Source organism: Musa acuminata, chromosome BXJ3-6, assembly GCF_036884655.1.
Source record: "Musa acuminata AAA Group cultivar baxijiao chromosome BXJ3-6, Cavendish_Baxijiao_AAA, whole genome shotgun sequence".
Classification (NCBI taxonomy): Eukaryota; Viridiplantae; Streptophyta; class Magnoliopsida; order Zingiberales; family Musaceae; genus Musa; species Musa acuminata.
In genome coordinates this window covers 9566831-9592712 of record NC_088354.1, presented here as the reverse complement: position 1 = coordinate 9592712, position 25882 = coordinate 9566831, and the positions used below count along the sequence as shown (strand labels likewise).

General features: G+C 40.5%; 4 protein-coding genes and 1 long non-coding RNA gene across 6 annotated transcripts; 1 reads left to right on the top strand and 4 right to left on the bottom strand.

Annotated features, from left to right (window-relative positions):
* Positions 1-286: 286 nt before the first annotated feature.
* On the bottom strand, positions 287-2391 carry LOC103987660 (probable protein phosphatase 2C 74). Its single transcript, XM_009406020.3, has 5 exons — positions 1878-2391; positions 1250-1423; positions 1002-1172; positions 721-900; positions 287-646 (listed from the first exon to the last, which is right to left on the bottom strand). The coding sequence occupies exons 1-5, from the start codon at positions 2340-2342 to the stop codon at positions 497-499; spliced, it is 1140 nt and encodes a 379-aa protein (XP_009404295.2). The 5' UTR covers positions 2343-2391; the 3' UTR covers positions 287-496.
* Positions 2392-3426: 1035 nt separating this feature from the next.
* On the top strand, positions 3427-10141 carry LOC135640870 (uncharacterized). Of its 2 annotated transcripts, XR_010497482.1 has the most exons (4): positions 3427-3615; positions 3707-3923; positions 4087-4274; positions 8757-10140. It is a non-coding gene; the product is annotated as an uncharacterized LOC135640870 (long non-coding RNA). The 2 variants fall into 2 exon arrangements; XR_010497481.1 differs by having other exon boundaries at positions 3707-4274; positions 8757-10141.
* Positions 10142-10334: 193 nt separating this feature from the next.
* Positions 10335-12850, bottom strand: LOC103988373 (ethylene-responsive transcription factor ERF022-like). Its single transcript, XM_018827487.2, has one exon. It carries the CDS (start codon positions 12147-12149, stop codon positions 11670-11672), a length of 480 nt encoding a protein of 159 aa, XP_018683032.1. The 5' UTR covers positions 12150-12850; the 3' UTR covers positions 10335-11669.
* A 2962-nt stretch (positions 12851-15812) lies between these two features.
* On the bottom strand, positions 15813-20837 carry LOC135640674 (peptidyl-prolyl cis-trans isomerase FKBP42-like). Its single transcript, XM_065155361.1, has 7 exons — positions 20681-20837; positions 19677-19859; positions 18079-18168; positions 17102-17286; positions 16763-16885; positions 16516-16668; positions 15813-16285 (listed from the first exon to the last, which is right to left on the bottom strand). Exons 1-7 carry the CDS (start codon positions 20745-20747, stop codon positions 15959-15961), a joined length of 1128 nt encoding a protein of 375 aa, XP_065011433.1. The 5' UTR covers positions 20748-20837; the 3' UTR covers positions 15813-15958.
* Positions 20838-24351: 3514 nt separating this feature from the next.
* Positions 24352-25870, bottom strand: LOC103987658 (chlorophyll a-b binding protein CP26, chloroplastic). The gene is made up of 6 exons (XM_009406018.3): positions 25618-25870; positions 25452-25536; positions 25299-25349; positions 25101-25221; positions 24872-25006; positions 24352-24782 (listed from the first exon to the last, which is right to left on the bottom strand). Exons 1-6 carry the CDS (start codon positions 25802-25804, stop codon positions 24522-24524), a joined length of 840 nt encoding a protein of 279 aa, XP_009404293.2. The 5' UTR covers positions 25805-25870; the 3' UTR covers positions 24352-24521.
* Positions 25871-25882: the final 12 nt, after the last annotated feature.

The window sequence follows — 25882 nt, the reverse complement described above, 5'->3', positions numbered from 1 at the left end:
TTGTCGAGCTTTTCGAATGCTTCATCTTGGGTAGATGTATCATGCGAGATGGAATAAGTATATTATGTATATATATATATATATATATATATATATATATGTTATCAGCTTTAATATATTTTCATTCGCCTTATGTTAATGATGCTTATAGAATTCTGATATGGGCTGTGAGAGGTCGGTCGATTCTGAGAATGATGTTTGTGTTGTCAAGATGAGCAATAATGAGTCACTCTTCATTTGGTGGTTGAGGCTTTGTTGTATTAAAGAGACTATTACGTCTCGATAATTGGTAGAACAAAAATACATTATTTCATTCTTTCTGTCTTACCGATCTGAACAAGTCATGTATAGTGTCGACTTCACCAACTCATCTTGAAAATGTCTTAATGGTACGGCCACCATTCTTCTAATGAATCTTATCTTTCGGTGTTCTTCGGACGTTCTCGGTCTGTGAATGCTCCTCAGAGGTAGTCATGGAGAACTCGGTCTGACTGCGCTACCGTGCAAAGTGTTGCAGGTCCACCACCATGACTGTAATGTCATCCCTGTTGGCCCTCCTGCAAGCGAGTTCCACAAGCTCTTTGCATGAGTGCTTCATGGACTCACTGTGCTTCCGAACAACATCCACTGCTTCCTGATCTGTGACCTGATGAATACATACATTGAGAGTGAGGATCCGATTCATACAGTGCAAGGAGTAAGGCCGGGCTCTTGGTTTACCTTCTCCCATAACCCATCCGAAGCCATTACTAGGAACTCGCAGTCGGGAGTCAACCTGATGGTCTTGGTCTCAGGTTCAGAGATTACCCATTCCTTCATGCTCGCGTCGCCAATCGATCTGGTCACAGCTAGTGAATCCTGAACTCTCCACACGCCATTCCGACAAGTGATGTAGCCACCCTGGTGTGATGCATGCATTCGAAGACGATTGTGGGATGAATTAGCTGCTGAGATGGACGTCTTCAGCTGGATGCAAAGCGTATTGATGCAGAAAGACTTACCGAGCTCTCGATGCGAACCCTCTCATCTTCTCTTCCGGCGTGGTGGTCGCTCGTTAGCGCCTTCGCGAGCCCTCTCCGGCTCAGAACCACCCTGCAGTCTCCCACATTGGCGACATGCAGCTCTCCATCCTTGAGTACAACGGTGGATGCACACGCTCCACTCTTGACGCCCTGCGGATGAAGGAAACCACTGTGTGTTCATCAAGACACATGGAATTTTCGTGGCAATGGCAGATGAGATTGTATACCTGGCTGATAAATTCTTTGTCAGTGGTCAAATAGCCTGCTTTAATTGCCACTTCCGGTTGGATTTCTTGCTTGTCTTGACCAGCAAGAGATGATATGATGTTCTTTCCTAACTTCTCGGAGACAAAGTCAACGGCTGCTCGACCCCCATGTCCATCAAAGACACCGAAGAATGCCTGCAAACCATTCAAAAGAAGATGAGATTTTTCTCTTATAATGTCATAGCATTAATTTATACTTTTTATCTTCAACTTGGATACATGCGTTGGAATCTTTCAACTGGTTCGTTGGAGGGTGGTGTTAAATCTTATGTATGTTCTAATGTTTGACTTTTTCTTGTTAGCTTAACCTTCTAAGTTACTCAACTCATTATTTTATCGTCATCATATGACTTAGATTTCTTCACTCAATAAAAAGAAATGATTCCCATTCTCATTTTTTAGAACTATACGCATCATGTACTTCATGTGGCTACCTTGAAATGGAGACAAATGGGTGCATATAAGGAGTGCAATTTGCTTCAAGATATCATCATAAGTCTCAAATAACTAGTAATATATAGAATCATATAAAACCAATATATCATATATTTCACTGCAGAAATTACATGAATTAGGAAAGATAAATTACCTGTTTTGGATCTCCATTTATGTTGGGTATTATTCCATGGCCATCTTCCATCACAGGTCTGTGACCTCTCCTGCAAGCCAACCAGTATCCACACCCCTCAACTTCCCACTCCTTCTCACTCACATGTTTCTCTTCATCACCATCGACAAAGCCTGAGGCAGTGCACGGCTCAGGAATGGATAACCTCGTTGGTCTTCTTCTCATCTTCCTCAGGTGCGGCACCTGAGACTTCTTTACATCCTCTTGCTGATCAATTGCTTGGCCAGCTGATGAATAGAAATCAAGGTGACACTCCTTCAACCTCTTGTTAGCCTCGAAAGACAGCTCTGCAGGCCTCTTCGATGGCAGAGGAGGGAGAGGAGATGTACTGGGCCATACAGCCGTGGAGTAGCACTCCCTGAGAACATGGAACAGGTGAACAAGGGAACATGACAGTGAGCACTGGACCTCGACGGGATGCACCATGTCTTCTGCAGGTTTCTTGGTGTTTGCTCACCTAAGATCGAAGGTTTCTGTTCTGGCAGGCTGGCTTTGGCCGTGGAAGGGATGGTTAGGGCATTTATAAAGGGGTGGTGAGGAAGAGGATGAACGAGTCTCTTTTGTCATGCATGATTGGAAACGTGGACCTGTTATTACAAGCATAACATTAGTACGATACGGCGTTATATATATATGTATATATATATATAACGCCGTTATATATGTGTGTGTGTGTGAAGGTGGAAGGCTTCAATGGAGATATGATCGGACTTGGTCACTTGGACAGCTGATGTGAGGGGAACAACGATGAGCGTTGGATTCATTTGCTTGGAAGAAGTCATTCGAGGCTAGTGAGGTTTTGTCAATGGCGGATTTGTATTTGTTAGGTTTTGGTTGAGGGAGACTTTGTCCCAGTTCCATTCTCTTTATGCTCAGTAATAAGTAATTCGGACGCGTGGCAGGTGATTCGCATTTCTTTATAAGGACAACACTATGATCCATTAACACGAATCTCAAACTCTAAGATACATCGTAACTACATCAAACACTCCTACACTCTTAGGTTTGGATTACGTTTGGTTGACTTAGACACAACGATCAAATCTCCTAACAAATCTAGAAGTGATAATAAATTGACTAGTCATAAATTTCATACTACAATCCAACGAGAGCCGGCTATGCCCCGCAAGGCGATTCGGTTAATTAATTCACTTGACACGTTCTCATGTGACTTGGACTATGTGGATTAATGCCTATGCTTGACGTAGTGCAATGCTGTCGTGTATAAAAGACTTGATCAAAGATCATAAGATTTGGGGCTCTTGGAATCGGTGTTGATGTGTACGTATATTATCCTATCCATATCATTCATTAGTGCACTCGTCGGCGGGTGTGTGTAGAGATGCGATTATTTCGAATTTATTTATTTTATTTAATTATTGTTTGTGAAAAATAATTTTATGGTTAATCCCAACTTTGCCATAGCCCAAGAGAGACACAAACGGCCCAATTGCTATTTAAATCGTTCCACCGACCATCTCTTCCCACCCTTCTCCTCTCCCTTCTCCCTTCTCCCTGATCGAGAGCTCGGGTCTCTCCCATGGCGGAGTCACGAGACCCGGCGAGTTGTGCTCTCCCGCCCTCACCGGTCACGAGGGGAAGTGGGAGGACGCGGAGCGGTGGGCTTTCGCGGATATCCCGGCTTTGGATGGAGGAGAGGCCCGGTAGCTTCACTCTGAGAGCGGGGTCGGCGGTTCTGGTGATTGTTATTTTCGGTCGATTTTATTATCTCTACCTTGTTCGTCCATCGGCTTCTTCGTTCCTCCTCCTTACGTTGTATTCCGCATTAGGGTTTCATCGCGGGAGAAAATTATGGTGTCGGTTAGGTTTAACGCTTTTGTTCGTCGAGCTTGGTTGATTAACCTCGTAGGACTGCATGCTACCGAGATTTTGGTTGCCGAGGCCGATCAGGTGATATCTGACAGAAGACACTGGCTGCTGGTTGGACGGTTGATGGGAAGGCTGGTGCCGGGCAGCAACGACTTGTTGGAAGAACTGATGTCTCTGGTCTCATTTCTTTTCATGTCATTTTTTGCCATTGCCCCCGTGTGCCCCTCTTTTTTTCCTTTAGGTTTTGTGATTTCAAGATGTTTGTGGCCATGAGATGCGTATCTTTCTGACCGATTCGATCTGTTTCCACCTTTTCTTCTGTCCCTTTATCTCGATCAAGAACTCGGAGCTCTCTGCAATGGCGGAGTCACGAGGCCCCGCAAGTTGTATTCTCCCGCTGTCGCCAGTCAAGAGAGGAAGCAAGATGACGCGGAGCCCAGCGAGGATGATGATGCCCTGTTAACAGAGCGGGAGGCCACGGACGTGGCGGTGTCCGATAGCCGAGCCGCCCAGAGATCGTCGGTTCTGGTAATCATTGTTATTGGTGGATTTTATCACGTCTACGTTGTTCGTCCATGGTCTTCTTCGTTCCTCCTTCATACCTTCTACTTCGGTGTTAGGTTGTGGGAAAAATTAGGGTTCCGGTTAGTTATGTTTTGACATGTTTCTAAACGATGAATCATCAAGCAGTTCGCATTCCTTTTCTTGGTTGTGCTGTTAGGTATGTTTCCTTCTACTATGCTCACGTGCATGACTTTGATGGGGAAAATAAATTATGAGATAGAGAGAATTAGAGAATAAGAATTGAGGGATGAAACAAGAGTCAAGTTAAAATTTTTATTTCTTCTAGCTAAGTCTCTACACTTTTCTTTTCTCACTTTTTTTTCATGACAAAACTCATCTATTTATAGGACCATAGATGAGAGTTACAAAACTCAATTGTTAAGGCTACATTCATATAGTTTTATTGTATGTAACCTATCTAATTTACTGGTGGTTTATTATTTTTATAATTTCCTACTTCATGGTATCATGGTATAATCTTTCCATTCTCGTTAAATTCTAGAGGTTACAATTGTTTTCACCCATGTGATTATGAGAGGTTTCACCGTTTCAATAATCTCTATTAATTAAATTTAAGTCTCTTAACACCCCTTCAAACTTAATTCATTTTTATCACACATTCCAAGTGATGCCTTCATCTTAAAAAACATCTCCTAATTGAGGGGTTTGGTGAAAATATCTGTAACTTGATTACCGGATTTGATGTTGTCCAATGAAACTTCCTTCTTGAATTAATCTTAAACGAAATGATAACGAATGTCAATATACTTGCTTCGTTCATGGAAGATTGAGTTCTTGGCTAATGCAATCGTCGACCTGTTATCAACATTTGTCTTTGTAGCTTGACTTTGTGAATAATGACTTCGTTTAAAAGCTTCCTTAATCCTTAGTCATATAGCATGACATATACATGATGATGTCACTATATATTCCACTTCACATGTAGGTAACACCACAATGGATTGCTTCTTCGAATGCCAAGCAAAAGCGGTATCGCTCATATAAAAAACAAAGTCGATTGTACTTTTTGTTATTCTAGAGCTCCACCTAATCACTATCGGAATAGCTAACAAGTTGAAAATCATTAGAAAATGAATATAGTGTAGACCATGAGTCATGACACCTTTGATGTAATGTAAAACTCTTTTAGCGACCTTCATGTGTGTCGACTTTGGTTGTTTCATAAATTAGCTTAATAATCCAGTTTCATATAAAATATTCAGGCTCGTGTAAGTCAGGTATCTTAAGCTTCCTACTAAGCTTTTGAATTGGATTGATCAACTATATCGCCATCATCTTATTCTGAAAGTTTGATGCTACATTCAATCGGTGTGCCAATCGGCTTACAATCTTTCATCTTGAATCTTTGAGAACCTCCTTCATATATCCTTATTGTGAAATGATGCTATTTTCTTTACTTTGCTTCACTTCGATATCAAGGAAATAAGACACGTGCCTAATGTCGTTCATTTCAAATTCTTGAACCATTGTTTGTTTGAATTCTCCAAACATAAGTGAGTTGTTTCTTGTAAAGACAAGATCATCTACATACAAGCAAACAAGTAAGATATCCCTATTTTTGTTCATCTTCTTATAAGGGACACTTTCATAAGGATATTGTTTATAATCATTTTGCTTGAAGTAGGCATCAATTCTAGTATTTCAGGCTCTAGGTGCTTGCTTTAACCCATATAAAGCTTTCTTTAATTTAAGAACTTTTTTTCATGCCCCTTTTGTGATATAACACAATGGTAATTTTATGTATACTTTCTTTCCAAGAAAATTATTAAAAAAATACAGATTTAACATCCATTTGATAAATTGACCAATTATTTTGTGCGGCAATGGATATAATCAATCTAATTGTTTCCATTCGGATAACAGGGGCAAATACTTCATCATAATCCAATGTTTTAAATTCAGCTCTAATTGATTGATGCCGAATTTTTATCACCTTCTTAACTCCTTTGAAAGAGTTTTGAAGAATCTCCCGAGCATCTTTGGCGGTGGCCGCAACTTTCTTAAAGTTGTCTTCATCTAGCTCTTAGTAGATGAGGAAGAGTGCCTTCTTGTCTTTCTTCCTCATGTCCTTTAAGAAATCCCTTTGGCTCACCATAAGTATAACATCATCTTGAGGCTTCTTATAGCCTCTCTCTATTACCTGCCTTGTGACCTGTGATCTGAATAAGACCTTCATCTGGATGCTTCAATTTTCGTAGTTGTCTTTTGTAAGGCGAAGCATTTGAAATTACATGCTATTAGCCATTTTGATTTGGCGCTAATGCCACTTTGATGGGGAAAAGAAAAGATAAGATAGAAAGAATTAGATAAGAAGGATTGAGGGATGAAATAAGAGGCAAATTAAAATTTTTATTTTTTGTAGATGATTCTCTACACTTTTCTTTTCTCACTTTTTTTTAATGACAAAACTCATCTATTTATAGGACCATAGATGAGAGTTACAAAACTTAATTGTTAAGGCTACATTCATATACTTTTATTGTGTGTATCCTATCTAATTTACTAATGATTTATTATTTTCATAATATCCTCCTTCATGGTGATCTTTATCATGGTAACCTCTCCAATCTCACTAAATTCCATAGGTTACAATTGTTTTCACCCATGTGATTATGAGAGAGGTTTCAATTCTCGCTTTTAATTAAGATTAATTCTCTTAACACCCTCTAACTTTCTGATTTTGTTGTATATCTGAAATCTTAATTAACTTTAAGTCTCTTAACACCTTCTAACATACATAGCTTGTCAGTTAAGTGTGTGGAAGGATACATTTCTAATTGTTCTTGTTTAACAAAATCCTTTATAAGGAGTTGGCCTTTCAGTATTGTGCACATGTAATGATCTCATTTATTTTGATCAGAAACCCTTAGATAGAGAACACATTTATTTTGTGCCACTGAGTCGTTTTGTATCTCATTTTATCACTATTGGCAAATGGCAAAAGTATTTGTAATTGCTTATTAAGGCTTTCTATTTCCCAGAATACCAGTCTTTCTCATCTTATGCATTGGAACTATTGTTTAGTGTCCTGTTGAAAGAGAATCTTCAAAGTTCTAACCACTGGCATCCCTTTCCTGGAGTAGCTAATTACCCCCATATTGATTTGTTTAAACATTTGTGAGGCATGTCATCTATATGTTTCAAGGCTGCTAAGAAAATGTGATGCCCACTTCTCCCATGTTTAGAAATTTTCTAGTATCCTGTGTTGCTTGAAAAAGAGTATGGCAAGAGAAAAAGGGAGCACATAGAAGGATTTTAAAGCTTCTGAATGAGTTGTTTATAGGCGTCATAAAAACATTTTGGCTCAGTCATCATAATTTTGGCATTCAAACCTTTGCTGTCATCTGAACCCTACCTCTTTGAAGTTTTCAAAACTGATTTGAGAATGCTCAAGATGTCAGCTGCAGCATTTTGTCAAGATCGCTTTTGTTAATTGTTTTATGGATATGTAACTTTCTGATTTTGAGGTATATCGGAAATCTAAATGTTCCAAAATAAATCTTGCACTCTATCCTTTTATCTCCTGAAACTCAGCTATAGTTCTTTGTTCATGTCAGTATTTCCTCCATTTCTTTCACTAAACTCTGAAATCTGATTTACAATCTAGTCTGGACATTCCCGATCATTATAACTTTTGCTTATTCTGGAAGGCATGTTTACTATTGGATTCGGTTTGCTCATGTTTCAGGCATGAAAACTTTAGATTTTGACCAAGAAGAGCTATTTTCCATGTAATCATCCCAATGGCTTATTATTCCATTTATTGCTTGTCAGACCTACCTAGAAGTGCTAGAGAAGATATCTTGTTCCCTGAGGGTTATATTCTGCTGTTTTTACTTTGGATAGCTTCTTTAAGTATTCTTTCTTGCAGTTCATAAGAACAGGTTGGACTGTGTACTTAAGCCAACCACAACAAAGTCTCTGCTTTGCTGACTTTTACTTTAGAAAATGATTGTGAACTTCAAATCACATGAGATGAAGATCAGAATCAAAATAGTATAATTGTTGCAATTGTCATCTTTATAACTTTAATATGGTCATGTATCTCTCCCTTAATAATGTTTTTTTTTGTTCTTTTTAAACCTTGTATCTTTCATTTAATAAAGTTTTCTGAGCACACTGTGGTATGTCTCATCTCTTTATTCATCAAATATATCAAACAGTCTGCTTTATTTTCATACCCACCAATCTGCCCTGTTAAATATGCATTCTACCTATAGTCAGCAAGCTTGTGTATTTTTTTTCTATTATTCCTTTAATTACTCTTTTTTCTTGGATATCTCTATTATTATTTCGTCACAATCATAAGCTGAAATCTGGTACTTAATTGTAGTTAGATGATTCTTCTATGAGATTGTAGTCAGATGGATTCACCTTACACATAAATGATTGGTCCTTTCTCTGTGCATGAATTTATTAATCCAGATGTGGTCAGCAAAGCTTTTGTCCGCATAGTGGGGAGCTGGCGGAACACCACTGATGCAGCAGGCTATTCGCCATGGTTACCAGCAAAAAGGTATGTTTCCACCAAACCTAAAACACAATATCCTAACCCTTTCAACAGCTAGTTTCAGCAGCCCCCTTCAAGAGTCAGCACTAGCATAGGCTGGGATCGGAGACCAGTAACTCTCTTCAGAGCTTCGCTTGCAATTAGTGGTTATGGTCACTGCAGTCAGAGTGGTCAAGTAATTGAAACTCAATCATCTTACTTATTACTGATTTTATCCTTGCCTCTACCGATGGATCTGTGAGCTACAACTATGGACAACCACATTTCCAAACTATGGACCTCAAATGCCTTATCCACATTCCACTTCCATCAGAATAACCTGGGTTATTATGAGCTGAGATGATAACCAATCAGCAAGCCTGCAGTTCTATGAGCTTGCAGCCAGAGCAAGCTCATAGGCCTACTGGCAACAACCAAGCAGTCATTCTGGTTGTGCTCTGCATCATACCTACAGTGAGACATTTTATGATCGACCATTTCAAGCAGTATCTTGATTATATGGGCCACCTAGAGCAAGTCAGCCAGGAGATCTTATGTATCAAGGCTTTTCACGACCATTCTAGGGATCAAACACAACCAATGAACAATCATGTCTAAGGCTTTTCATGACCATCTTAGGGATCAAACACAACTGGTCAACAATCATGGCCATTTGGTACTAGCGCACCTTTGCAGTCAGCATATCTCTATAGTCAGAAAATGTGCTTACTTCAGGAGCAAGAGATGGATACTCTCGACCAGCATCTGCTGCTTACCCCCACTGGGAAAATAGCCCTTGGTTACAGTCAAGCTGGACAATCAGTGCTTTCTTGCACTTGACCGAGCTTGCATTCTGCTGGTTGTGGTCAGTACTCTTCACAGCAGAGTTATGGTGGTCCTGTCTCAAACTGTGTGTTATGGATACCATGGGTTGGCAGGTATGGAGTGCCTCCGCCTGGAAACAGCCAACCAGTTTATTTTTAGCAGCCAACTAACCAATCAGGGTTCTACTAGTAGTCAATGCCTCTCTTTGGATACGTTGGTTAACCAGGGAGTGTAGAATTATTGCCAGAGTGACCTTCCTTGGCCTGAATTTTCTTGGCCGCCTGCTTCTGATCAGATGTATGGTAGTCATTGGTGCCTACTCATGTCTCTTTGAAATCTTGACTGCAGCTGCTCCATTGACATTCGAGTTGTCTTTTGCGGCTTGTTGGGGTTTAAGACCATCTTTCATTGTTGTTTCATATGATTTTTCGTAATATGATGGGTTACTTCGATAAAGCTTTTAGTCCTGCAATAGTAATATTCTTCATATTTTGCATGGGTATTTTACAATTGCAGCTGAAATGCCTAAGCAGCTTTTGATGGGTGTCAAACTTAACAAGATATCAAAACAATACACGAACTGCCATCAGTATGATGCTGTGGTAATGACAAGTACAGGTAACACTGTTTTTAAAGATGCAATCGGTAAGATTGGGGAAATATGCTGCAAAATATGAAGATCTGTATGAGTTGTCTGTGTTAGTACTCTATCTGTAAGTTGTCTTTTCTCTAATGGTACGTGCTACTGTATGTTACTCTCTACGATTGACAACACAAACCAGTAATAATGCTTGAAAGGTGACTTGTGAACACCTCTTCATACATTAAGCTTCTCTGGTGCGAGAACATAAACATGATTGCATTAACACTCGAGTTTTTTACCATGATTGCATGAACATAAGAAGGGCATACTCTGTCATGATTGCATGAACTAAGCTAATCAGCAGCAATTTTCTTTTTAGTAAGTGTTAAGTGTTTTACCACTTTCTTTTGATAACAAGCTTATTATCCTTACAATTAGAGGTTTCAAATGTGATTTGGCAGAATTTTTAATAATTGCTTGTCCTTTTTTTTAATAAGGACAGTAAGTTTCAAATTAGAGGTTTCAAATGTGATAGGCAGAAGTTTTTAATAAGTGTTAAGTGTTTTACTTGCCCTTTTTTTATAAATAATCTGATATATATTCGTTTCAACATATTAGCTATTAGCCTAAGCTTCTAGAAATCTCAAGATTTTTGTTTACCAAGTGATAAGTGGCGGTGGTGGCCCATCTCCTTAAACGCGTGACCCATTGAATAGGAAAGTTTTGGTCCCTTGCTCTCCCTGGTGCCTACCACATATAGATGTCATGAGGCCACAATCGTATTCTTGTTTCGTTATCTTCAATGCAGGTCCCATATCCATGTTGTCTTGACCTACGTTGGACCCATTGACCGAGGGAAACACCCTGTGCATCTTCACCTAAAACAAGATCTAGCATTAATGATGCTGGGAAACAAAGTTTGAGTAGCTGCAGTGACCAATTGCAGGCTCAATATCTGTTGTTGCGAGCTCCTTGTGGAGCAGCTGATCACCATTCGTTGGTCTAAACCTGGAGGGATGATGCCTTTATAATTTTGTTCACATCCTTTTATAGTTTGAATCCCCTGATGCACGCCATTCACAGTCAAGCACATTAGACGGGAGCATTATGAATCAGCATTTCCGCGTACTGTGCACGGTGATTCTTACATTTGTTCCTCTCTCCAGCAAACATTGTTAGACTACAACAGTACTATACTGAGAAAGAGAGAGAGAGAGAGAGCCTAACGTGCCGGACGTACTCTCTCTCGTCTCTCTTCACTCCGCAACCCCAAACCGCAGACCGGCAACGATAGCTGCCAGAGTACTCTTCCAATTATTTATCACCTTGAAGCATTCTTGCATCAACAATCACGTACTTTTTTACGTATTACGTACACCCTTTGGTACACTGAAGGACGTCAGCTGATGGTGTTATTATCTCGAGGGATAAATGTGATGGTCTACAGGAAAGGGTCCCACAAGGACGCATGGTGTTCCCACTCCTCTGGCTCGCTCACCTCAGGGTTCCAAGCTGGTGGGCTCAGCAGCAGCGCCTCCGCCAGCTCCACCCACATCTTGGGCGAGTCCAGCCCCAGCTCGTCGTTGCCCAGCCGCTCCAGCGCCGGCGCCGATACCCTAACAGTCCTGCACCGGAGCCTCGCGGCCGCCTCCAGCGCCGCCGCACGTATGTCCTCGGGGTCCGAGCTCCGGGGCCGCGGAAGCTGCTCCGCCGACTCCGGGAAGTTGAGCTGCGCGTCGCGGCCCTTGAGTCGCAGCGCCGCCACGTCGTGTGCCACCGCCGCCATCTCCGCTGACTCGAAGCTCCCCAGCCAGATCCTGCTCTTCTTCCCGGGCTCCCTGATCTCCGACACCCACTTCCCCCACTTCCTCTTCCTCACCCCTCGGTAATGCACCGCCGCCTCTGCTCCCATCTCCGCCATTGGTATCTATCTATCTATTATGCTCGCTCGCACACTCAAACTGTTGAGATTGCCCAGGTAGACGGATGACGACGACGATGACGACTCGATAACATGAGATTAGGGGAATGGTTTATGCAAATATATATAGGCAACGGGATGAGATTACTCGCACACATGTGAGGAGACGCACGGAGACAAATGCGGTCCATTCACAAAGCCAAAAAAATCTGATCGAGAAACAACATACGAGTCGGATGTCAATTGGAAGGACTCAGTGGAGCGCACCTCAGTGGGTATACGGGATCTACACCAACGTACGTAAGAGAAGGAACAAAAGAAATGATTGCGGGGGTATCCTTGGATTTATCAGATGCAGTGCACCAGGAGTGGAGGTACACGACGGATAAGGCCCGTCTCGTGGTCGAATTAATAATTTGAGAGGGGCATTGTTTTAGGAGGAGAAAACGTCCCTCGAGACAGCTGGATTCCTCTACTCCTTTCTCCTCTTCTTCGTCTAATGTTTGCTTGCTGAACTGGATTCTGGGTTGCGGATGAAGTGTTTGTCGGATTGCTCGGGGATCCCTTCGCTCGTAGAGCGGCACGCCCTCGCTGGGGCCGTATGGCCGTGCGAGCCGGGTGGTTCGGGGCGATTGGCCTGTCGCCGGTCCGGGTCACGTGCCTCGGTCGAGCCGTGGTGTGCTTGAGGTGCGCGGCCGAGAGCGAGGGTCGGCAGGGCCCCAACCCCCCCCCCCCCCCCCCCCCCCGCCGTGAGGACAGGTGTCGCTTTATGGATGGGTGTGTCAGTCGAGACACAGGAGTTCCACCCACAGCGGATGGAACGATCCTATCACTTTATTGTTCTTTAATTTTAGATAGAAGTTCTTTATGATGAGATAAAATCCATCACATTCATTTGTTTACTTGTACTATCATAGAATCCGGAGGATTCTGATGGAGAAATGAGTCTGATTCTTAAACCTAATTCTTCGCATGGAATTTATAAAACATAATAAGTGATCGAATGTCCTATTAGTTGATGTTTCTCTTTTTAGGCTAAAATTCTCTTTCTATTATCAAAAACCAAAGAAGGTCATTGAGATGCTATAAGAATTATTATACGAGGAGATTTTTACTAACATTTTTGATGTTAAAATGTGTCCCTTGTCATGATAGACTCATGTCCTTTTGATTTGAAGTAACGACGGAGCTAACTTGTAAAACGAGCGAAAGATGTCTAACCGTCTTTGGTATCACGAGCGTGACTCTTTTAATTTTATTATCGTATCGGGTATCGAGTTAAGTAGGTTAGAAAGTTATGGGACGCTGACCTAGAAAAATGAATGTGGAAAAAGCCAAGATCCCCTTTTCCTAAGATTAGCATAAATCAAAACACCCCCAAGTGAACTTGTTTCGTTTTTGTGGTGTGTCATTTCGTATGTCAACATCAAGTGCAAATCTTTTGACCATTGACACATTTGTCGACGTCAATGACAATTAGAAACCTATTATTAGATTGCTATTGATGGGTCCTACAAGACCGTTTGTTCAATCAATCAATCAACCAATACCGACATGCAGTAAGTGTTCGATGCCAATCTCATCAACAACACTAAGAAAACCTCTATTTTATTCGCATCAACGATTCACCCCAATTCATTTGAGCCCACATCGTAACAATTATCAACAACCATTATTTATTGGCTTTGCCGATCTCCATCCATAAAACAAATACTTCCAGGTAGGACACGAACTTAATTGCACTCTTCTCTACGTCAGAGCCACATCCAATCAGTACGCAGGGCAGGCAACGATAGAGCTGAGGTCAGCATCCCACGTCAGCCAAATGATCAAAACGAGCATCATCAAATACTGACGGTTGAAATGGCTCGTCAATCTCATCAAATCGTCGACTGTTCGACAGCTGTCCGACCAACTGCAACATCATTTTGATGCCATTGCTAACGAACAAGTACTTCATCCGTCAATATTTGCATGGGCAATACGTACGCCAGAAGGTAAGTCCACGTTCCTCTCGTTGACTTCCACAGAGCGAATTAGTACGTCGACATCGATCGGCTCCAAAGATTACATGAAGCAGTGATGAGTGCAGTAAATGGATGTGGTGGTGGCGAGAGGAAGAGGAAGAAGGAAGCTTCCTCCTGCGTCATTAGCAGGGGATGGGACATCACAGCCTGTAGCTTAATGCAGTGATGGGAACAGCTGCATGTCCCATAGCTATTAAAAACTATATGTATATATATATATATTCCTCAAGTGGTAAGATATCGAAGATTGCTTTAAAGTGAATCTTGAAACCATAGAGTAAGGTAGGGGATAAGACCGAGTGTTTGTGAGTCATAGGTCAGTCAGCCAATGATTGGCTCTGGTGCACATGGGTCCCATGTGAGCCCCACCACACATCTGGTTGCAGTATGCCAGGCTTCAGGACCTGTCCCTTCCCGGTACTGTTGCTGGCTTAAAGGCTTAAGGTTTTACTCTGTCAAGTGTAGTCTTGCGATGATCGATCGGTGTCTGCACAAAAGTATAGAAAGAGAAATCTGAAGAAAAGAAAGAAATCACTGTCTTCTCTCACTTGTGTGTTTTTGCATCATGTAAATTGGCAAAGAGTGAATCCAAACTGGCAGGTTCATGAATCTGCCTCTCGCAGCATTCTTCCTTTGGCTCCGTGCTCGGATATGGCTTTCTCCCACACCATCTATTATTCATGGGTGGCAGTCGGCACTTTCCACCACTTTTCTTGCAGCAGTTCCTGTTGACACAGCAACCTTTTGCAAACATCTTTTTGTGCTGACACAGTTATATGATGTGAACTGCCTTATGTTGAACCTCTGATATCTTTCGATCTAATCCCAAGTTTTCCCTTGCTGCAAGAACTAATAAGCAACACCTTGAAGAATTACTAGCCATGTTATAGACAAAAACCAGGACAAATAAGATACACCAGACCTGCACTTTCACTGCATCATCAGCAGCTTCAAGATGGGGCATCAATCACATTGCATTCATTAATCAGAGATTTGACTGGGGCATAGGCAATTTTAATATGCTAGCAGTTGGTAAGGGTTTGGTACAGCAAAATGATAATCCATAACAAGAGCCATCCTTCATTTGGTGTTGATGCTTGGACCAACAAATATCTTCAAAACAAACTATATTTCATGATGGCTGTCTATACATAGAAAGGTAATTAATGGTCTACACAACAACAAAAAAAAAAAGATCAGCTCTCACACTTTCAGAAGCTTGATTAGGTTACAAATGTGGCATGATAGTCTACGGATGCTACTATCACAGAAGTAACCAACCCATGAACTGTTTCTAAAATTTGTGCCAACTAGAAAATGGATTTGCCAAATGATTTGGCAGATGCAGATACATCAGTTAGTCAAGATAGTAAGAACAAAGAAGCTTATGGTTATACCCTACTTGAGACGATCATAGAGCTTTTGGTGCAACGTCCTGCTTCATTTGACTCCTCTTGATTCCTTCTTGTCAGTCATCAAGAATCCTGTCATGGGTACCTTGTTTCAACACAAAAGCTCAAATCAGTCCACAAACCAAAGTTTTGATGCCTAGAAGATGGTACCAATTGATCCAAACAGGCAGTGAAGTCCACAAGCATGAACACTGTCAATGTGCAGTGGAAATTAAGCCGGAACACAATCAAAACCAAGCAAAGATTCTCTCTTTAGAATCCTCAACGAGAAACAATTAGAAAAACACAAATATAGACTTGGAAATATGATCCACACTTCCATAGTTCCCAAATAAGCATACATAATCGATAACTATCTCCTACTGGACGTTTAGTCTGCTTTAGACCTGTGGATCCTGAATAAGCGACAAACCAGAGCTACAAGCCACTGCCAAAAGAGAACGAGCCAATTTGACCTCATAGGTTTGGGTTCAGGCCTCGGTCCAAAGATCCCTTTGTAAATCTCTTTCTGCTTCTGATAAACAGCTTTGTCATGTGCAGCCAGCAGATGCAGCTCCCTGACAATAGCCTTGTCCTGTGGAGAATATTTCCTTGCCTTCTCAAAGTCCTCCTTGGCAGCATCCGTCTGACCGAGTTCTGCTCTAGCTTTCCCCCGTCTAAACAGCGCCTTCACATTGTTCTCATCCTCCGATAATACCTGAAAGATATGAATGCGGTCAGCATTAATACAACTAACAAGAATATAAAGCATAGAGAAGACTATTAACTTATGAAAGCCAAACCAACATACGAATTAATAATCTATGATTAGAAAAACAAAAAGTAAAAAAATAATATGATACACATATTAATAAAACGACCAAAGATAGCCAAAGTCAAGCACAAATTCAGAAGAAAAAATATTACTAGTGTTCTACATAAACTTACAATTGTACATTGACCAATAGCTTCCTCATAGCGCTTTAGTTTGATCAAGCATGCAGCCATGTTGAGGTGGCAAGGGTTCTTCACAGCCAAGGCCATGTCCCTGTACTTTCCAAATAGCTGGAACATGAAGTCATCCCCCATGTATGCTATTGCCTGATGAGGAAAGCAAAATAAGCCAAGACTTCCTGCAGAAAATAATAACATGAAATTAATGAGAATACATCAAACTAGAGTTATAGTTGCTAACCATTTCATACTGTTGCATGGCCTCCTCAACCTTTTTCTCCTTAAAGTAATCATTTCCTTCCACCTTTCTTCTTTTGGCAGCTTCAATCCTCTCTTCTACTGTCATGTCACTTCGGGCTTTTCCCTGTTAGTTGTATTTATGAAACAGCAATGCCAAAGTGAGATAATTTTTCTGACTGAACCTTGAAGTTCAAATATAGATTAAGCATTGAAGTTTGAATAAACCAAGATTGTAACAATATTACAGATGTTTACTACAGTATTTTTTTTGGGTTGAATTACTGCAATAACGATATGGAATATCAGCAAACAAAGAAAAATGCAGAAGCTGCAAACTCACTTCTTTGGCTTCATCATAGCCAATAAGTTCAACCTCATAAACAAGGTCTGCCATAGGGGGGACGTTTGGGAATGAAAAATTTCCTTCTTTCCCGTAGCCAAGTTCCCAACCCACATGAAAGAGTGCACGTTCCCCACTCCTCATGCTAGCAATGCCGATTGCCAAACCAGCCAGTTCTGCTTTTTCTGTTGTAATATAAGCAGAGTTAGTTATATCCCACCTACCAAGCACAGAGAAGTTACAAATGAACAAATTCTAAATACTTTCTATAGGAAAATATGTGTACAATTTCCAATCACCAATATTGATAAACTCTAAATCAATTCACTATGCACGTATACTTTTCATCTGTTTCGAAAAGATGATGCTAACGATTGAAGAAGGATATATCACATATAAGCTGCAGTTACCATGTCAGGCACTTGCCAGAACACACACACACAGTATTAGAAACCTAAATTCTAGATTTAAACTAACAAAAGGGATGTACAGGGACCCAGCAATACTTAACTAATAGGGATTCACCACATCAACCAAGCCAATTAAATAAATCTCGCCCACAACTCGTTCAACTAGGAACACAAAAAATGACCAGGAATATCTTCGAAGTGAATTTGAATATTGGACTTGGAAAGATGATTAACAGAAGGCCAATCTGAGATGGCATGCAAACACAAGACATAGGTGTTGGGGATACTAAGAATCAAGGAAAAGAAAAAGGTAGTGCATTGTTTTCCAAGAACAAGATATGACTTTACAACACGTATCTAGACTCTAGCATTGGCAATAGAACTCCGCCACAGTACATACTACATCACGGAGAATAAGAAAGAAGCAGCAATAGGAAAATGCCTATTAGAAGATGTATTACTTATAAAATCTTCCTTCTATTGAATCATAAAATCTATAGTCCATATAAAAGATAAAGGAAAAGAGTTTTTAAAATAAAGAAAAAAAAGACCAGACAAGGTTGGTACCTTTTCCCAATATAAGTTCAATTGGTCGCTGCTCTTGCCAAGTATCTTCAAACTTGTGTGAAGTGCTTTTAACCCATGCCCTATAATTCACTGCATAATAAGATATCATTAGAAAGACTACATGAGCCTGGACTAATTCTTCGTCTCTTTGATTAATGTTGGTCTTGCAAATGTACCAACCATACAGTTAAATGAGGGCATTTGCATACCCAAGGAAACAATGGCATAATAATTTGCAAAGGAGAAAAGGATAGTGAGATGCACCCATGAAAGATGATATTCTGAAAGAGGTTCAAGTACTGACAAAAACAAATTACAGTTTAGCTCTCAGACTATAACCAAATCAATAGTCTTCTGAAAAAAAGAGAATCACTAGTAAGACATATAGCTCATAGTAGATTGTCTTATCCTGTTGATTGGATCTGGAATTGTATGATCCGTAACATCCTCACACCGGATATTCTTCTGCCAAATGGTTCATCAATATCCTTAAAAATGCAGCCAAGGCATGTCAAGGCACAAGGTGCACTGAGACCCTAATTTGAACTTCACCAGTTCATGTTCAGTGGCTTCAATAAGACATGCACTTTATGCAACTTATAAAAAAAGTGAGGCACAAAATAACATGCCTTCTGAGACCACTGGCTTTATTTCATTCACAGAAATGATCCAATGATCATTAGATGGCTCGCTTTACTGTATATTCAATTCAAACCTCCCAATCAGGAAAAACAAAGAAGAAGATGATTCTCCTTCAACTTCTGTCCCAAAGAAAACCCAAGAAACTGATCTTGTCCTATAGTTGCTATTTTATCATCCCTTGTCTCATCTTTTCTTTTCCCCACTTTACCACTGTTGTAAGTGATTGCTTGACCTGCCCCTGTTGTTTCTTCTTCATTTTAAATTCGTTACTTTGTTTTTTAGTTCAGCTTTTTCTTTGTTCTACAATTTTTTTGTTGCTGCATTCTGTTACTTCTTTTATTTGTTGCTTTTGTATTGCTGCAGCAGTAATATTTCCTCTTCCATGATGTGACATAAATTCTATCTTCACAATCATGCATTTTGCAACGAACAAAATACTCTGCAATTTCATGTGGGCCAAAATAAAAATTTTGCTTATGTATTATCCAGTGGTAAAAAGTGTTGTACCTTCAAGAATTTTAATAACAGCTCAGTTTTTGCCCCAAGATAGCACCATGAACAGTGCTTACAAGATCAGCACATGAATGCAAAATAAATTGTGAGATGGTATTGAATGCATTGCTAAGCTCAACATATGTTCTTTATGCTAAATAAATAGAGAGTATTCCTAATCTGGTGTTTCGGAACAATATTATGACTCTTTTATCTCACCATTCAAGAAACCTTACCAACTTAAAGTAAAGGAGTTTTGTAGTTGTTATCACATAGTTATTCCAGAAAGCTGACTGATTTGTACTCTAAGGCAACAGAAACTTCAACTTTATATGCTTGCAAAACATGACTTGCATAATCAAACGATAATTTTTAAAAGCTGCAAGGTTTGCACAGATAACAAGCTAGTTTGCTTAGCTGCATGACAGAAGAACACAAGAATTCAAGAAGAGCATGACACTTACAGAAGCAAGTGGACATTTTTGGTGGTTTTTGACCATGGCCTTCCTTAATAATTTGCTTTTTGACTTTCTCATGAAGAACCTCCATCTCTGACTCAACTTTTGGTAAATCTTTATCATCTTGGGCAGGCTCATTGTGAACAAATGCAGAACCCTCAGTGACGATATCATTATCATCATCAGATCCTATCAAATTCATAAAAGGTGACAATTAAAAATTAAGACATAAAATAAGAAAAAGGAACAACTTGAAAAGAATTTGCTCTAATTGTTCATGTCAACCGATGTATCCATGGTAGCAGTCAAGTAATTTTGCTGCACATCAAGTGATGAAAGCATAAGAACATAGGCATTTTCATACAGCCAGTTAGTGACAAACGTCTGTTCCGAGAACAACGAGATATATAATAGTGGGTTCCATGTGATTACTACATATCATCCCCAAGTGGACTCAGGAGTGAACGCAAACGCACAAGGTAAACCGTAAGATGTAGGAAGCGTGCGGCTACTGCATTAAGACAAGGTTGAATCAAAACGCCACCTTAAGTGAATCAGCAGTTCGATCATATGTAAATTATCAGTAACCCTTTTATGGCAGGAAGGACACCCAAGAAAACTACATAGAAATAACAGAACGTAAATAAGTAAAGTTGACACGCATATGAAGCATCCGAATCACAAATCTGAATACATAAACGACAGAAATGCGATCTCAGCACGCAAGTGATGACAAATTAGAAGCAAAAACATGGCTAAAGACCATCTATTGCGAGAAAAATAATGGATTTTGCGAGTGTCAAACTAAAGATAGCATCGGCTGTTGGTTAACACTTCTCGATGCGTTCATGCGGGGTACGAAATTCCTCTCTTTGCACCAAGTCGCTATCTTGGACACTACTTCCACCACCCATAAGAGCATATCCGGCTCCCGATTCCCCCAGCGGCACAAGAGAGATCGAGGTCAAATTCGAATCAGCACAGAGAGAAGGGGAGGGAAAGGGAGTTACCCGAAGCAGAAGAAAGTACGTCCGGATCGGCCATGGAGGGCGACTCAGGCGGCGGAGGAGAAGCCATTAGCTGGCGGAGGCCGGGGATCGAGTGGAGAGGAAGGGCGGCGAAGGAGAGGACTTTTCATTAGGACGGAGATCGCGAGAAGAGGCGATTAAAGATAGTGGACGAGAATACTTCCAGAAGGTTCGGCTCGGTTCGGTTCGGGTTAGATTTTGCCTCGATTGATTCGATCGTTGGGAGGGTTTGATGCCTGTTCCTTACAAAACGTGGTTTTCGCAATTAAAATGATAAAACATCAACAATTAAAATCAGTTTTTTTTTATGTTTGTGTTCAATTTTTTTTCATTTTCAATTATCTTTCAAATATTTGTTAGATTCTTTAAATTTTATATTTGAGATGTCGAGATTTATTTTTAAGTATTGGTCTAATAATAATGATATATCAGATCATCAAAAGATTTGAAATCTTATCTGACATATTTTTATATCTTAAACATCGATATTTTTTTAAAATTATTAATTAATTTAATTGATAAAAAAATATTATCAAGATGGATCAGACTTGAATTCTATATTTGTTATTTATCTTTATAAAACAAAAGATAATATCGAGAATTATTCTTTTCAAAACTTCGTCCATTTTAAATATTCAAAATGTCATGATATCAGAAAAATAAAAATAAATTTTTTTCTTACTGAGATACATTCAGTCAAATCAGTCCATTGTTGGATTGGGTCAGCTAGATCAAAATTTATATTATATTTAAGAAAGATTTATAAGTCTATTATGAAATATACTAAAAAAATCCTAATTTTGATCTAAAAACATCCAAAAATACTAAAATAAGTAGTTTCATAAAATCTAAAGATATAAATAAAATCAATAGTAAAGATCAATGAGAATTTAAAATAATTGGACTATGATTACGATATTTTCAATAATAATAATAATAATAATAATAATAATAATAACCTTTAAGTTCTGAGGGATATATATATGCAATTGCGTGTTCTCATTTTTATTACAAGCGGCCGAGCAATTGGCAGGGGGTGGGCCGGAGAGATGGACGGGGACGGAAGCGGGAGACCGACGCGACGGCTCCTCCTCCTCATTCTCTCGATCTCTCTGCAACTAATCCCGGGTTTGATCCTTCCCGATTCCCGGAAATCTTTCAATTGTTCCCGTCGGAGAGTGATTTAAACGGGGAAAAGTGTTTTTTTGTTGTTGTTTTGATTTATCCATTTCTTGATTGTTCAGTCGGTGCCTCTCGGTTTGACCTAGATCTTATCGGGATTCGAACTACTATGTAGCCTACGATGAGGTTTCCTGTGGATCTTGGTTGATTCTTGATCGCCCCCGAATGTTCTCTTCGGTGTACTGGGGAACAAAATTTGATGTTTTCGATATGTTGTGGTCATTCTTTATTCATTTTTCCTTTTTTTCGATATGTTGTGGTTTTACTGGTAGGTTTTTGTGTCTGGATTTCTTGAGGGTTCGAGCATTAGTCATTGATAGGTGGTTCTTGATTAGGCAAGTCCGCGGCAATGTTCGGCAAATCTAAATGAAATGGATTTCTTGAGGGTTCGGGTGGAGGAGGTGCACGACTCTTTGGTCTGTTAAGATCATATATGGCCCGGTTTGGACCTTGTTGCTTTTTGTGTCGTTTCATGCAATATTACTTTAAAGATCTGACTCATGGATGTCGAGAATTTCTATTCTTTATTTTGGCATTCACTTAAAGTACTCCGTGTACATGTTGATATGGAAAGTTTTATCTTTGCAATAATTCTCGAGCACATTTCCTTTGTTGGTCACCAAGATGTTTATGGCCTTTACGTGGTGAAGAGATTTTACCCTTGTCGTCATCAGTCTTCGGTGTGCAAAGATCAAGAACTTTTTACTTGGCGGACATAGAAAGAATCTCTAAGTTTGCTCGACTTCACATTAATTTACTGTATGCGATTTCACTTCCTTTTGTGTTTGATTAGTGCCTCTAGTTTATCTGAGATACTTTCGGACTATTTAAAATTGTTGCTACTTCTCAATTTTAATGTTTTTCAGCCTGAGGAACACTTTTCTTCTTCTTAGGTTTGTCTGAAAACCCATCACCTTCCAAAGATTCAACAAAAGCTGATAGTCATTCTAATTTCATTAGCAACACGGGGCTTAAGGTGCTCCTCGTATGCGTTGGAGTGGCCACTCTTGTTGTATTGTCCTTATTTCTATTCAAGATGTGGCAGAAGAAAAAGAGAGAAGAGCAACATGCCCGTCTGCTGAAGCTGTTTGAAGAGGATGATGAGCTTGAAGTCGAGCTTGGACTTCGGGATCGAGAAATTTTCCTTGAGCAATAGAGTGTAACTCTGTCTGAGGTAATACTGAATATTCAATGAATTTGTTACGAATACTACCGTTGTCTTGCGTGATGAGTTTATATATATATATATACATACACACACATATATATTCCTGCCATACTAGCTGGTTTATTGTCAACTGCAATGGTTAATCACTATATATATTTTATTGTTTTGGCAATTAAGTTTGTTGCTTTTGGATTAATATTAAATTTATAGGAGAATTATGTTTTAAACAAAGCAACCACTTTGAAATAGTATATGTGGTTACAGCTTAGAAAGCATGATATTTTCAGAATCACACTGGTAATAGTCTGAGATACCTCAGTTGTGTCGATAAAATTATTAGTTTTGAAGAGCAGATTGTCAAGCTGATTATCAAGTACCAATCTATATTCCGTAATTATTACTGAATGTATTTTTTGGAATGAACTGTAAATTAAAACTGCAAATGGCAGAAGTTGGTAGATGCTGATGAATTGGGTGTTACAAATTACTCTGCTCCGAATCATGCAATATAAGAGATGTATTGGTACCTGTTGTTGGCTGTCTTTCAGTCTGCTTGTCAATTTATTATTAGATCCATAGCCATGTTGTGAAATGCAAAAAATTTAGAGATTGCTAAACTTTGAGTTGCTTTCTTCCAGATTGAAAACAGAAATGCTTTCTTCATTTACTCAATAAATCTTGATTGTGGAACCCTTCATCGTACATAAAAGTTTCTTAATGTGATTATCTGCGTGGGAATTCATCAATTGTGTGCTCATCCTTGATTGTTGCTTTACCTCAATTGTCATCTAGTGATTCTCTCATGATCTATTTTACAGTCTAAGACCGAGAATTTGAAGGCTGTGCAAGGTCCTGATAATAGATGGATTAGTCCATTCTGAAGGTGGAAGGTTCTCGTGATCGAGGTCTGATGTACCTGGATTGAAGACTCTGGTTACTGTGTTCTGTCAAAAAGAAGACTGTAGTTCTAGTGCATTAAAACCATGTCTTTTTTGTTTGTCATCTGAAAGCTAGAACCTGATGCTGTACAAATTATTATTCCACTTTGTCCCTCACACAGTTTTGCAAGGTCTTGCCATTTTTTGATTATATAACTCCGAAACAATGTGCAGCTCCATCTGTTGGCATTCACAAAATAGCAGCAGGGAATAGAGAGTTCCTTCTGTTTCTCAACATTTTGATTTTTTTTCAGACAATGGCAGCATTCAAGTTGAACTTCCAATTTCAAGAAGCAGTGACTCACACTCCTGTGGACCGACCAAACTAGCAGGCAGCAGGTCTAACTCCTGGCGCAAGATTTCAGTGGAGTTACAGCACTTGGTATCCTCCATTAAACGAACAAGAGGTACAATAGGCATGGAAGTTTTCATATAGATAGGAGTAACTAAGAGTCTCAAATGCATTTTACAGTGCCCTGATTGATCTCATTGGTCTACATGGCATGGAAATCATTGCAGGAAAGCATTTGGCAAATCACAGGGTTGGAGCTCTTTCAGCAGCCCCGGAGATGACAGTGAGCAAGTTGTTCCCAAATGGGTCACTCAGATGCTTTGCGAGGTTCTCCACCGGTCCTTCTCCGGTGACGTAGGCTTGCAGGAAGAAGCCGAGCATGGCGAACATGGCGAGCCGTCCGTTCTTGATCTCCTTCACCTTGAGCAACGCGGCCTGGTCTGGGTCGTTCGCGAGCCCCAGTGGATCAAATGGACCTCCGGGGTGGAGCTTGTCCTCCAAATCCTACGAGAGAGCGACAGAGTTGGTGTTGATGTTTGCAGCAAGTAGCAGATAACACCGGAAAGTGGATGGTGAACTTAATTTTGAGATACCAGTCCATTGATGATTCTGTAGTACTCTGCTCCTCCAACGAGCACGATCTCAGCGACGACGGCAACAACAAGATTGATGGGAATGTTCTTACCGAAGTAATTCAATGTGTTTCCATCAAGGAGAAGTGCCCCAGTCTGCAAACAAGCATGGATCTTGGTTATGCTTAGGATCAACAGACACACACACACACACACACACACGGGTGGAGAACAAGCATGGCTGAAGTACCTTGAACCAGACCGCCTCGGGGCCGCAGTTTGCACCGAACTTGTTGAAGGCCTCCGGGATGATGAAGCCAGCGGCGCCGAGCATCGCCCACCTCGCATGGATGAGCTCGTAAGCTTGGTATCTGCACATCGTTTGATACTGTAAACATTTGATGGCTTCATTTACAGACATGCAAGAAGAATGACACGGTGCACACACTTGGCGAAGTTTTCTGGCTTCTTGCTCAGCCCAAAAGGATCGTAGCCATAACTGCAAGGAAGTCAGAGCATAAATCACTCAATCTTAGATGACCCTCGTGCACGTGAAGCGCTAAACAAGGGAGGGAAACTTCTTCATCTGACTTCAACTTACTCTCCAGGGACTTCTCCGGTGAGGTACTCTGGGATCTCCGACCGGTCCAACAGACCTTCCGGCAGGAAAATCCTTCTCTCAGGACCTGATATCGATCATCGTGCATTGTATCAGTCAGACATTCTTCTTTGAAGAGAAGCATCCAAGAGTCGGTAGATTGACTCACCATACCACTTGGCGAGCTCGTCGTTGACCGGAGAAACGGCGGCTGGCTTCGACTTGGGTGAAGACTTCTTGGAGAAAAGCGCAACGATCCTTGGAGAGCCGGAGGGAGGTGGCGCAGGGGGGGAGCGAGGTGGGGCGGCGGTGCTGAGGCGTGTGCCGAGGATCTCGGAGACGCCGAGGGAGGCCATGGTGTCTCAGCCTTGGCCCGAGAAGAACAGCAGCAGGAATGGGGGTTGTGCAGTTGCTGTGGGGGAAAGCAGAGAGGG

Bases quoted from the DNA above. Each gene is read 5' to 3' on its own strand.
- LOC103987660 (XM_009406020.3), bottom strand. From the start codon at position 2,342: ATGGTGCATCCCGTCGAGGTCCAGTGCTCACTGTCATGTTCCCTTGTT. The intron at 1,424-1,877 runs GTAATTTATCTT...AATGGTTTGCAG, and splicing joins TAAATGGAGATCCAAAACAG to GCATTCTTCGGTGTCTTTGA. The intron at 1,173-1,249 runs GTATACAATCTC...CTTCATCCGCAG, and splicing joins ACAAAGAATTTATCAGCCAG to GGCGTCAAGAGTGGAGCGTG.
- LOC103988373 (XM_018827487.2), bottom strand. From the start codon at position 12,149: ATGGCGGAGATGGGAGCAGAGGCGGCGGTGCATTACCGAGGGGTGAGG.
- LOC135640674 (XM_065155361.1), bottom strand. From the start codon at position 20,747: ATGGCTTCTCCTCCGCCGCCTGAGTCGCCCTCCATGGCCGATCCGGAC. The intron at 19,860-20,680 runs GTAACTCCCTTT...TGAATTTGATAG, and splicing joins CGTACTTTCTTCTGCTTCGG to GATCTGATGATGATAATGAT. The intron at 16,669-16,762 runs GTTAGCAACTAT...TTTCCTCATCAG, and splicing joins CCATGCAACAGTATGAAATG to GCAATAGCATACATGGGGGA.
- LOC103987658 (XM_009406018.3), bottom strand. From the start codon at position 25,804: ATGGCCTCCCTCGGCGTCTCCGAGATCCTCGGCACACGCCTCAGCACC. The intron at 25,007-25,100 runs GTACTTCAGCCA...GCTTGTTTGCAG, and splicing joins CCGAGGCGGTCTGGTTCAAG to ACTGGGGCACTTCTCCTTGA. The intron at 24,783-24,871 runs GTATCTCAAAAT...GCTCTCTCGTAG, and splicing joins ACAGAATCATCAATGGACTG to GATTTGGAGGACAAGCTCCA.